This window comes from Poecilia reticulata, linkage group LG10 (assembly GCF_000633615.1).
Source record: "Poecilia reticulata strain Guanapo linkage group LG10, Guppy_female_1.0+MT, whole genome shotgun sequence".
Taxonomy (NCBI): Eukaryota; Metazoa; Chordata; class Actinopteri; order Cyprinodontiformes; family Poeciliidae; genus Poecilia; species Poecilia reticulata.
In genome coordinates, this window is record NC_024340.1 from 22733333 (window position 1) to 22746541 (window position 13209).

At 38.3% G+C, this 13209-nt stretch overlaps 1 protein-coding gene across 4 annotated transcripts in view; it reads left to right on the top strand.

Moving 5' to 3' along the window:
* pcdh11 (protocadherin 11) overlaps window positions 1–12210 on the top strand; it is a 163932-nt gene extending 151722 nt beyond the window's left edge. For all 4 annotated transcript variants that reach the window (XM_008420358.2, XM_008420359.2, XM_008420360.2 and 1 more), the window contains one exon: window positions 11692–12210. In XM_008420358.2, the coding sequence (XP_008418580.1) occupies window positions 11692–12137 (446 nt within the window). In that variant the 3' untranslated portion in view covers window positions 12138–12210. The remainder of the gene's footprint in view (window positions 1–11691) is intronic.
* Window positions 12211–13209: the final 999 nt, after the last annotated feature.

Below are 13209 nucleotides of genomic sequence, written 5' to 3' on the forward strand. Positions count from 1 at the left end.
TTTTTTAGCTTTTTCTATGTTGCTATTTTACACATGCTCTTCCCCTCTCTCCTCTCCATGTGTCGATCCGTGTCTGTCGCTCTCTGTGCTGACAATGTCTGCACTCAACACACCCCAAGTAAAGTGCGTGGTGACAGAAACATTAACACAAGCCACTGAGTACCTCTGTGATTTTAGCGAGAGTGTATGTGTCAGCTGGGGCCCGGAGGAGTAAAAAGCACACATCTGAACTTTTGCTGGCTGGTGCTTGGGTGGAGGACTGTGACAGTCAACATCAAAACAGTAAAAGTAAAGCTGTGATTTATTGAATGTGCTGCTTGTGTCTGCTTTCATGCTTGCCAGTGATACATTATATGACTTTTCTCCTGCTTTCAGGGAACATGGCGATGTGGATGAATTAAACATGTTAAGCAGGAACAGGTCTCTCTCTGAAAGCCTTACCCTTTTCACGATAACCCCTTTTTAGACATTCAGTGGACTTATCGCAGCGTATAAATAGGACAGAATTCATTATTCAGGGGAGGTTTCGGTGAAAAATTAATAGTTGTCCCCGGAGGAGGTTCTGTGGCACTTCGGAAAGGGAAAACCTTTAAAGTGTACATGCTCTGGGGAATCTGGAGAGAGTCTGCCCTTCATATTAAAACCTTTACCATGCTACACTTCACATTGATATTGGAAATGTAAGTTTGCTCATCACTAATGACTGTGACTAATACCGTACACAGACTACATTCATGCCTAAGCTGTCTGCAAAACATTTTCCACGCAGAGGGAAGAAAAAGGGGGACCCGTCTGCTTCTGACGATGACGAGTTCTGCAGATTACACATTTTCTGTGCTGCCTTTAAGGACAAAACGGCACGAGTTGAGCCGCTGACATCTGTAAAGACTCCTTTTTGTAACCACATTGAATTATTTCTCTCAGAAGCACTTCACAATACAATAAACTGTCACGCTAGAAAAACACGACAAAAAAGTGTGCATCATGTCCTCCTCTCAACACTGTCATAAAAGAGATTACATTTTTCAACATACCCAGATTAGTCATGTCCTGAAATCTTACTGATGCTGCTGCTGAGTTGTTTTTAGTCTGCCTGTTATCACTTGAAAGATGGGCTTCACAATGCCTTTGTGTCCGCTTCCTATCTGCCCAGCTCTGCAGGCAATAACAATAATGTATGGCTAAGGGAAAACAGCTAATCATCAATGACTGCAAGATATATGGCATATAGAGTGGCACCTTGTTTATTACCCTCTCTTTTCCTCCTGCGGCATCTTTCGGCTATACGGAGAGACTGCTGGAACTGAGAGCTTCTTCAATGTTAATTTGATTCATTCTTGTTTTCCATAATAATTGGGGGCAATGGGTCAGTGTGATGAATTTGCTTGTTACATGACACAGGATGTAGCACATCACAGGATGCTGTACAGTTTGCCTCTCCTGTATTTTCCATCAAGCAAAACGGGCGACACATATTTATTAGCCATATTGTTAGAACACACAACCTTGCAAAAATATTCCCACCTTTTGACATTTCCTCCATTGCATCTGGTTGCAACCGCTGATGTAAAGGTATCTACCTTGTATGACAGACCTGCACAAAGAAATGCACAATGGTTTCCTTTTTCTTTTTTGGTAAATGTGAGAAGTGTGTCATGCATTTTTTTAAATTCAGCTTCGTTATGCTATCTTTCACTGCAATTAAAACTGGGAATTGGTCAAAACTATATATAATTTTCCTTACGTTTTAAAGATATACTTTGTTTGGCTGTATCACATAAACTTGAAATAAAATATACTAAAGTCTATGGCTGTGAGAAAGTTGAATAAGAAAAAACATTCAAGCATGTTAAGGCCTATTAGACAACAGGTTGAATTCTTTGAGGAATTCTGCTTATGCTTCAAATCGGCTTTTAATTTGAAAGCTTATAGTGTTATAAATGACATTTACATTTTTAGATCAGCGTCGTCTCCAAAATAATCAAGATTGTTTTGATAGTATTCCAGCTGGAATAATCCAATCTTCTCGCAAATATCAAGACTGCTTTGTCAGCTCTTACTTAATCAACCTATTATTTTCCTTTCTTTCTTAATCCCTCCAAAACATTTTCACATCCCTTTCATTCCTTTGCTCTTTATTTTCATCTCCCGCAGCTCACATTATCTACACAATATGGAAATGTTCAGCCATTCTTAGATGTGCAATGAATTTTAAGACAGATTCAATTTTTTTTTTCTCTTATAAATAAACATTTATGTATTGCCTCCTTGTCAGTACCAGCACACCTGCACTGTATATCTGCAGGATCATCCAGTGCCTGCGCAAGTGCACATTTACAGGAAGGAGAATGAATGGCTACCCTTGTATGAGGTTTTAAACTGTGAGCAATCACAAAAAAAGATGTGTGTGTGTGCACCTTCGCGAGTGTGTCTTGTGTTTCGACCCCCCATGGAAACTCTGTGCCTCCTCCTCTGTGTGTCATTGTGGTGATGAGCGCTGATTGCAGATTGTTACGGTGTTTGTACCTCTCATCTATCTGGCCCATGCTGCGTATTTGGCCAGGCCTGATTGTGTTGATGGTGACACCGGCATCTTGTCCTCAGGTAGGGAGGCCCAACGGTAGCCTGGGTATAATAAAAGAGATGTAATCAACCAATGTCAGACGCGCACACAGACTTTGAAGAAGAAGAAGAAGAAGAAGAAAAAAAAATCAAGTATAAGAAAACTGTTTTTGTGTTTTAGCTACCAAACTGTGCCCTCTGTTGATGAAAATCACATAAAAAGGCAGTTTTAGACGTCAGAGTGGGCTTTTTTTTTTCTTTCTGTCTGCAGGCATTCTGTGCGATGGTGAAATAAAATTTTCAGGTGCTTTTTCCTTGCTTGACAACAAGGGTGAGTGAAAGATAAAAGGATATGCATTACATTAAATCTGTACATTCTCTCTGAGTTGTATAGCCTCAGTGGAGGAATGGGTGCTTCAACCTGCTACATACTTTTAATCAATGGCAACAAATAGAAAGAAGCAAGTGTTTGGCACTTGCTTGTTCAAGAGATCCTTTCTCTCTTTGTGCACTTTGTCCTCCCTCTGTGCTTTGTTATTTGTTTTGGTGTTCTAATCTTTACCAAGTCAATAATATTCTTTGTAGTCTGAAATTGTGTGTCGGGAACAAAAAGGCCTCCTCCCTTTGTTGAAAGTACCTGTCTGTGACTTTTTATGCTCTCTCAGACTTCCAGATAGAGCAATCATTAGATGTTGTTTTCTGCCTGCAATTACTTTCCGTTACAATGGGTCAAACACTGGGAAAGCAAAAGGGGTCGCGGGAAGACAAGGCTAGATGGATTACAGGCGAGGAACTGTATAGGTCCCACGAGCGCTGATAAATACGTATGTGGCTCGGAGACTCGCTGTTGTCAGAGGCGTCTTAGTAAATGCATCAGAYGTAATTAGTCTAGAGTATATATGGACAACCTCACTTCCTTTTTATCTGACTCGCATTGTCTCCTCTAAAAAAAAAAAAGAAAAGGGGCCATTCATTACTCAGGGCGCTATTTGTTTTAGGAGGCAAAAAACGGGGAGCGATGGCTTTGCCGTTTCTGATATCTCACATTGCATCAGTGCTCCACAGAGTTGCTTTGAGATGTATGTTTCAGTGCAAAGATCTTCTTTTTTCCAATATCAAAAGTATCTGATTTAATCTGTTCTTTGTGCTGCAATTCTTAAACTTTTGTCTCCCTGATGATAATGGCCAAACGGATGAAGTCTGGGGTCAGTCTTTGCCTCAAGTAGAGGAAATCAAATATCACAGTGTCTTTTTCATGTTTTGACGGTAGGATAGAGCTAGGGATGGATTGGACGCTGCATTGCTCCTTCTGTGTGTTGTCGTGAAGCCGAGCTCTCGATTTACCAGTTGCTCAGTCTTCCGATCCGCGCTCATAGTCTAGAGATGTTAATTATGACCAAAAGAACAACATCCTGGACACTAAGCTCTATCAATCAGGAGAAACTCAGGGTGGAGTTGCTCCTCCTCTGCATACAAAAGATCCACTAGGAGTGATTATCGGGTGCATCTTTTTGAAAGTATTTGTGGGCATTTCCCACTCGAAGGATACCCTGGGGCAGACAAAGAACTCACAGCATGGAAATACATATTCAATAGCAGATCAGCCAAATTCAAAGCATTTAGGCATCTAGACACAGTGAGGACAGCTTGCTGAAATGCAATTCAAGCATCAGGATGCACAAGAGTGGTTATTTAAGTGAATCTGAACGTGTAATGGTTGTTGGTGCCAGATGGGCTGGTCTGAATATTTCAGAAACTGCTGATCTAGAGGGATTTCCATTCACAAACATGTCTAATACTTAAAGAAAATGCTCCAAAAAAAGAGAAAATATCCAGTGCGGATGCAACTGTATTAACAACAACAAAAACAGATTTATTGATATAAAAGGTCAGAGGAGATTTTTTTTTTTTTTTACATAAACAACAAGCTCACTGCACTCCAGTGTGCACAGAGGAGAAGCAGAATGGAAGATTCCCATCAATGATATTCAGATAGCAAATCTGTAGAAACTAGGAATGCTCCCGACACCTTATGATTATTTTCATGGAGAATTAAGGCAGCGAGTGTAATCTGAACTTAGCAATGGATGGATGGATGGATGGATGGATGGATGGATGGATGGATGGATGGATGGATGGATGGATGGATGGATGGATGGATGGATGGATGGATGGATGNGGATGGATGGATGGATGGATGGATGGATGGATGGATGGATGGATGGATGGATGGATGGATGGATGGATGGATGGATGGATGGATGGATGGATGGAGTCCTTTCATTGTTTCCTCTTTGAATGAACTTGCTTAACTGCATTTAAAGATGTGGCAATGAGTTTACACGATAAAGAGTAAAAATGTATATTTCTGAGAAATATGACTATTGACCTTGCTGTCATTCCTCACCTCATCAATACACATACCATGTTTCTGTTGTTCCTATAGAGCCTTTATTTCTTCTACGTGTCCTTGACCACAGTGACACTGACAGCCTTTACTTGGGATTGTACTGTACCTTCAGCAGTTAAAAGTACAAAAAGAAAGAAAGCAAATAACATTTAAGTCTGACATGAAAAGAAAATGCGCATTCTAAGTGATTGCCATGGTTACAGGCTTTTTTTCTTTTTTCACAGATGTCAAGGATTGTTAGCAAAGAACTTGCAAACTGTTACTTTTATCATTATTAAAGTCCCACGTAAGAAGAACTTTCAAAGTATGTTATTCAAAGTCCAAGCCGTCAGACATCAGTCTCTGTTCAGTTTAAAGAATATTTCTGTTCTGTAGGAGTTTAAACACATCACCAGGACGCCTGCATAAGTTACCAGTCCTTTTCAATAAGACTAAACTAATAGAATTCAAGAGAGACGTTAAATGTTCATAACTGGGCACCTTTGTGTGTGTATTTCTACGTAAATAAAACAGTCACTCATTTTTCAGATAACTGTGTCCCTCGTTTTAGTGGAAACTGAAGGCTTTTATTGGCACTACTTTTATTAATACATGTTATTTTGCTTGTTGAATGTTTATTGTGAGTTTCAGGTATAAAAAATAGTTTAATTATAAAACCAATTTCTTTCTTTGAAATAACTTGTCACATTCCTATATTTGTGTTGTTTGATTTCATACTTGCCCTCATTTGAGAACCCAATATGTTCTTCTTGCGTTTACTTTTTTATTGACGTTTTAATCACACAAGTTCTTGTAATATTATTACAATGTTAACATTTTTTCCCTCCTGATAAATATTAGCATGTAGTAAGTACTTCTTAACAGCTCAGCCATTATTAGTCAAATATCATTGACTAATAATGGGGCTGTTGATCCCAGTTTTTAGTTTTTTTTCTATATAAGGTTTATTTTAATGGCATTTAATGGCATTTAATGGTAAATAAAACTTAGAACCTCTAGAACATGTTTTAACCCTTGAATTTTTGTGCACACAATATCTTCTATGACTGTGGAAGATAGAAAGTCTTCACATTCTTACAGTGCTATGTATAATGGATGGTATAACTTTAACAATTACTATATAACAACTACATTTTTTTTTCTTTTTTTCAAGAAAAAAAATTTTTTTTGGATAGGTTAATGTATTAAAAGCAAAAGTGCTCAGTTCAACTGCATGTTATGCAAAGGAATAAAAACACGAGATCACATGCAACGGTGCAGACATACATTTACTCAGAGCACCCTGCTGGTGTTTTGATTTGTAAATGCATTGTTAGCAACGTATGAAAGGTTCAGGCCTGGTCCACCTTCCTGATGGCTCTTCAAAGACTCTAATGTCCTAGATGCATGCAATTATCCTTTTAATTAACAATAATGAGTTTGTGCATGCTGAAATGATGAGCTGAATCGTGATATGTGTGCAGATCTTAATGTGAAGCTCATCAAGATGTAACAAGCTCTGTCACTAAATATCATTAACTGTCATGTTACGTCTCTCATACTGTTATGCTGAGAAGTCAGATGTGTCCTACCTACTTTCTGTGTGCACGCGTGTGTGTATAGACAGATAGAGTTTAAGCATTGACGATCATGTGTTTGTGAATTGTATTACAGCAAAAATCTAAGAGTTCAGCTCTTAGAAATTAAAGGTGTATGTTAAACCTACATGGAGTCTAGAGCTGCATCAATCAGAAGTTTATGGCTGATTTCAGATATCTGATTTTTGTAAAGCCTAAATTTTCCTAAAATAGTGTTTTTTTTCCCCCTCCTGACAATGGGCTAGTTATTGTTTGTATTTGGAGTGACAATGTACCTTTGTTGTTTGTCAGAGTGTTGGTGCTTTAAAATAAGTGTTTACCATTTTAAAACAAAGGCCAAATGCTTATCAATCTTAATCATTTTAGCAATTATCACTGTTAGCAAGGTTAGCTTAACTGAAACAGCACTCTATTTTTGATTGCCTTCAAAAATACAGATATTTATCAAGGAAATATGCATAACTCTACCATTTCAAAGGTTCTCATTTTCAAATATAGCATGTTCTGTAAAAGACAATAGTTGAAAAGCTTGTAAACATAAAACAGAGCAACGTAGCTGTGTTCATTCATCTTCTGATACCTCGCCCTCTGTTATTCTCTCAGTGCCTGAATAAACTTCCCGTCTTAATGTGTAAAATAAAATGCTGTTTCCCCTTTAAATAGAGGTGGTTCCTTAACTTCACTTTAAACACTCCTCTCGTACTGCAGCCTGGGTATGGTGCTTTCAGCAGTTCAGTGGGATAAAAAAAAAAAAAAGTTTGTACTTCTGAGTTTGAAACCAGTTGATTGGTGGTCAGGGTCGATGAAGCTGAAAATCAACCAATTTCGGTCACAGCGCAATTTTCTGACACATTTCTAACAGGGTCAGGGTGTTTTACATTACAATGCTGGAGAAAATTTATTTTTATATCATAGACCACATCTTTCTATAAGTACGTCGAAGCAGGCACCTGAACATTTGATTTATTTCACTTTGTTTCCGGATTACAAGTTGTTCTAAGGCAGAATGCACACTCCAAAGTTAATCGAGAAAGACAGAGATATGGTTGCATTGTGCCACTCCCTCCTTCAAATCAGTCAGGGTTTCAATAGTAATTTAAACAATATTTACACTAGCAGATGTATTTCTTGCATGTTTTTGCATACCATCTAGGAATCCTTCATCTGTCCCTTTTTCCAAGAAATCCTCAGTGTTTTTGCAAGTTGTGTTTGGCCACCCAAACGAAAGTCGTGGCCAAACACCTTTAAGGTGTTAAAACAGGTTTGTTTGAGCTGTGGCAGGTTAAACAATGTATTCATGCTGCAGAACAAAATGGCTCTGGGCTATCAAAGGTATTCACTTTGTAAATGATCAAAAGATCAATGAGAAAACATAATGTCATAGGTCACATAATGTCTTCAACTACTTTACAAAGGCATTTTTCATAGATTCCCCACTGGGACAGACTGCTTTGAATCAGACCATGAATTGATTTTTACAGTGAGATCCAGTGAAGTCTGAGTAAGACTTTGATTGGATGTTCAGTGACCATCAAACAGTGTGGGAAACAATTTTAGCCACATCACCAACACTAAGTAAAGCTGAATCTTCACAAATGAGCAAAGTAGGCCTGATCTCAGTCGCGTTGTCTATGACATCCCATTGTTTGCTATTATCCCCACTTGTCTGCCATTCAAATTTCCTTGAAGGGAACACAGGGAAGAATGTTCACACCACAAGGAGATCTGTTGCATCACTGATGTATGATTTCTTCCGTAAGCTCCGTGGGGTACAGTTGTTTTCCCAGAATACAAAAGGCAGCGGCATCACAAAGGGGCTGTGGCGCACCTCTGGCTGACAAAAGCAGCAAGAGCTGTCAGCGACATCACTCAAGTCTTCCTTGTACCCTCCCAAACCCGCTGCAGCCTGTCTGAACTATCCCACCGGAATTGAAAATAGTACAGGCTCATGTCTTTCAGAGAGGCAGCTTAAGAAATATTTTATACAAAACCAGTCTGTTGACATAAAACTGTTATTAGTTCAAGCTGTGCAAAGAAGGCCAAAGAGTGTTTTAAGTTCTATAATGCAACAGCGTCCATGTTTCTTGGACATATCAGTATATAAAAAACAAAAAGAATGTTTTAGAGAAGCATTGTATTCTGCCTCAATGTTTTTTTTTACACTGGTTGTTTAATTTTTGAGAAATATTGATGTTAATCTTGTGTAATAAATTCTTTACTAACATTTCAATTTTCTTCTTGCAATTTAGGCAGATCACAAACATTTGGTAACAGAAACATCCACTTTGTTCATTTTACCATAAATATTCATATTAATAATAAATAATTTAATGATATATATATATTTAAAGTTTTCTAAAGCTAAAACTACAAAATGATGATGCCGATTAAGAACATGCAATGACAAACATTGAATAAAACATGTTTAATATGGATCAGATGCAGTGTTTTGATTTTATACCTCATTTCTTGATTGGAACCAAAATAAGCTGTCTTTGTAAACCCCAAACTGAAGGATATTCTATTTTTTTATTATAGATATTTCTTGAGATGAGTTTGAGTGATTAACATGTTCATAAGCGTGGAATATTTAAATGCCATCACATATACTGTAGCTGTTGTAAGATTTATGTAATGCAAGCTGGAGCCATCAGTGAATGTGTTCAGACTCGGAGGAATTATTTATTATTAATCATAAAATTGTTCCCTATCAACGGAGATTGATGCTTGGTGCAGCATCTGAGGGCTATAGATCACTGTCCCTATTCTGTGCAGACAACAATGTCTTTAGCACTGCCACATTGATTTTATAAATCAGGTTGATAAAATAAAGAAGATTCAAGATGTAAAAAAACAACAAAATGTGTCACTTTATCTAAATGTAAGATTTTGATGCTTATGTTACCTGTAGCACCCTGATAAAAAAAAAAACCATTAGTGACCCAAAATTGCTACAGCAGCAGCAAAAAAACAAAACAAAAAAACATTTGGACAAAGATTGACTGAGGCTCATGGCAGAGACTTGGCTCGGCCCTATTGTGCTAGCTTGGAGAATGAGAAAGCAGCATCCATTTTTGCCTTAATGAAGTTAGTGACCCTCTGAAAGGTGACACATTTACCGCCCAAGGGATTTATACACTCCTGCTCTGTGACTCCAGTTCAATATGGAGAGGACAGATTTGGCTCGACGGGGGCAGTCCAAATATACCCTCACAATTTATACTGTGCGACTCATTTTCAGACGCCGCTCTGATAATTAACGTTGGCGCCAAGATATTCAATCCTTTGCAGCACAAACCTAAAAGAAAGGTATTTCACACCAATCTACATGAGGCATCAATATCAAGACGTTTGATCAAAATTAAATTACATTTAGTTTTAAAATTTCGTTTTAATTTCATCTAGACTTTGACGAAACACAACTTTTTTTTTTTTTCTAAAATCAGTATAAAAGACCCACATTGAGTGTGTATTGCTGATGAAATAGTCCTTACTTTACTTTGCGCCCGGGTCTAAAGCATCTTAATTATTTATAACGTTCTTACTTATGCAAATACACTAAATAATTTGTACATGACAGCTTGAAGCTGGGGCCTAGAGGAGCAGTGTGATGTTTGAATGAAGACCTTTCTTTCCTTTGCATGGCCCAGGAAACATAACACTGCAGGCTCTGGGTTGCCTTGGCGCATACTGTTTTACATTCTAATTATCTGCCATGACAGGCTTTATTGCTAAGTCTCTATGCTGAAGCCTCATCCCAGACTCATTCCACATGTGATGTCAATKTTGGGATAATGAGATAAGATACTCTGAGTCCTTATCTTTGCACACTGGTCTTGTCATTAGCTCTCTTTTTTTTTTTTCTTCTTCCGTCTTTCAATGCAGGAAACATAAATGTTGGTTTAGTGTGTCTTAGATTGAGTCTCCTAGATTCTTTGCCTTTTGTAGATCTTTATACATTTTGTTTACCTTTTTCTATTTTCCTGTGTTGCGTAACTGTTTCTTTTGTGTGCCATCCTAGAGTTTTCAATATTCCTGAAGCAAGGCAATTTCTTCCCTCCAGTGTTTGGTCTTTGCGTTTTCTCATTTCACCAGATTTGTTTTGGATTCTGAGAAATCAAAAGGGCATTGACAGTGATTAAAATAAACAGTGCTTTGTTAAGATGTTCATTAAATATTTAACACACTACAGCCAATCTGAGACACAAACAGCGAGACATATTTTTTTCAAACTCTAATTAAGCTACAGGGAATTCATCGCATATTGTAGGTAAACAGAAAGAGTCAAGGGAATACCAATGGAAATTAAATGCTCTGCTGGTGTTTTTCTCATTACAAGATGAAATGAAACATTTATAACTGACTTTCATTTCACTAAAAGGCTGACATTTTGTGGGTCAACCCCAGATAAGACTGCAACTTTTTTCTGTTTATTTTATGATTCATGAGTTCACTTAGTGCATCGACTACCTCAAATCGATGAGATCCAAAGTCACTCCCTGCCTGTACTGAGTGAAAAAGAGTACTAAACACAAACTTTTTATTGCATAAATATATTTCTGAAGGGGCCATTGATATGAAATTCCCACCAGACATCAATAATCAGCCAAGTAATATACCTTTTATATTCATATTCTATAGTCAGACTATATTGAAATATCTAAAAAATGTTCTCTAGATATAAAACTGTCTTGCTTCTTATCAGTGCAAAGTAACAGAGGCTGATGTATTTAATAGATGGCCTTCAAACAGGTTTCTTATAACCCAAGGCATTGTTGAAGATGCATCTCTGATAATTGAAGAATATCTCTCCAAAAGCAAGTGTCCATACATGTCTACATGAACAAGGTTTGATTCATTTTCGAGGAACTCAAAATTCAACAAAAAAAGGACAAGTGAACTACAGAGGTTTTCCAGGGAGAACATCTAGTTGCTTGTTTGAGTCTAGATGCAACACTTTATTTGATTACACTTGGTATAATTTATGGAATAATCTGTGTTTATTTCTGTATGCGTAGATTACTTGAGTTCATTTTAAATCACCTAAGAAATACATACAATATATACATGTCCAGTGCCTTTTTAAACTGTTTTATTAACGGTTTCTTTTTTTTCCTCATCTCCTTTCTGTTATTTTTACAGCCATTGAAGTAAATTTGAAGAAAGCTCTGGCTGAGGCATCCGAGACCTGCACCCAGGAGTGTCTAATACTGGGTCACTCTGACAGCTGCTGGATGCCCCCGACCCTGGCCCAGTTCCAGAGCCCTGGCAGCAACAGCCCCACCTCCACCCCTACCACCACCACCATCACTGCTGCGCTCCCCTCCTTTGGCTTCCAGGGAGTAAAAGCTAACATAGGTGGCATGGGGGTCATGGATGGACGCCACACTCTGGGTAGATCTGTGCCCAAAAGAGATGAACTGGACAAAGGGTTCAACCGACCACAGTTCTACAACACCCTGGATAGACACTGCAGCAGTAAGAAGGAGGACCCAGTGAAGGTCATTCCACTGGCAAGCTTCTCCTCGCCTGGGCAGCACACTCCTACTGGTGGCAGCAGCTCTTTCCTACACGAGCACCAGCTGTAATTCTAAGAGACATATCTTCACTGGCCTGACTTAGAGTAAATAAAACTCCATCTACAGATGACTTGAGACTTAATAGTTGCCATGTTTGCGTACTTGCAGACGTATGCAGAATTTCAGTAACTTTGATCAGCCCAAGCTCAGTTTTACCAATGAAGACACACGAGTATGAATGAAACCATGATAACGATGTTCAGACACAATCAAGTGGAATCAGTCCGACGGCTTATGCATTTGAAAGAAAATGGAAGTCTCAACTCATCACGTGCTTGTATTATAAATAAAAAGTAGTCGTATACCAAAGTAGACTATTACAGGAAAAGAAAAAAGAGCATTGTTTTGCTTTCTGTTTGGTGATGTTTGCTTAGTGATAAGAAAAAGGGACCCACACACTTGAAGCTTCACAGGCCCAGCTTACAGAGACGGTGTCCTAAAAGACCAATTCCTGGCATAGATGCAAATGCAAATGCAGTACTTTGTGTTATGAGTGAGCTAAATCARGCTAAATGTTAATTATGAGCTCTGGGCTGGTGGTGTTTCTGTTTAAGTTCTAGTGAAGTATTGCTCTTTATACCAAGTGTAACAAGCTCCTTTGGCAGTGAGAGATGTTGCTACCCGAACCTGTTTCAGAAGTCTATTTTGGTCAGGGGACTGCAGAGGGGTTACAAGAGAAACATCTACAAAGCATATCTAGGGCAATGGAAGATGCATCTTAATCTTTTTGCATTCTACATTTTCACCATGGACCAGAAAGCAAACGCAATTTTCAAAACAACACAAACTATTCGCTCATGCACAAATGCATACTCACAATGTTTTCCATATGGTGATTGCAGCATCACTGCCAACCCTATTAAATGTTCACTCCCAGCATTACTGCAGTTGCTTCATCTTGAAAGGCAAAAACAGATGTGCTTTGGAAAAGTAGCTTTTTTTCCCCTTTTGTTTGCATTTTCAATTTTTCTGCTCAGAAACCCTTCACAAACACATCTATGGATGCAATTATGGCATTCACAGCCTAATTACTTTGATGTGTGATTTCCGCTGTGAACCTTATTGTGGTTAGGGAGCTTAA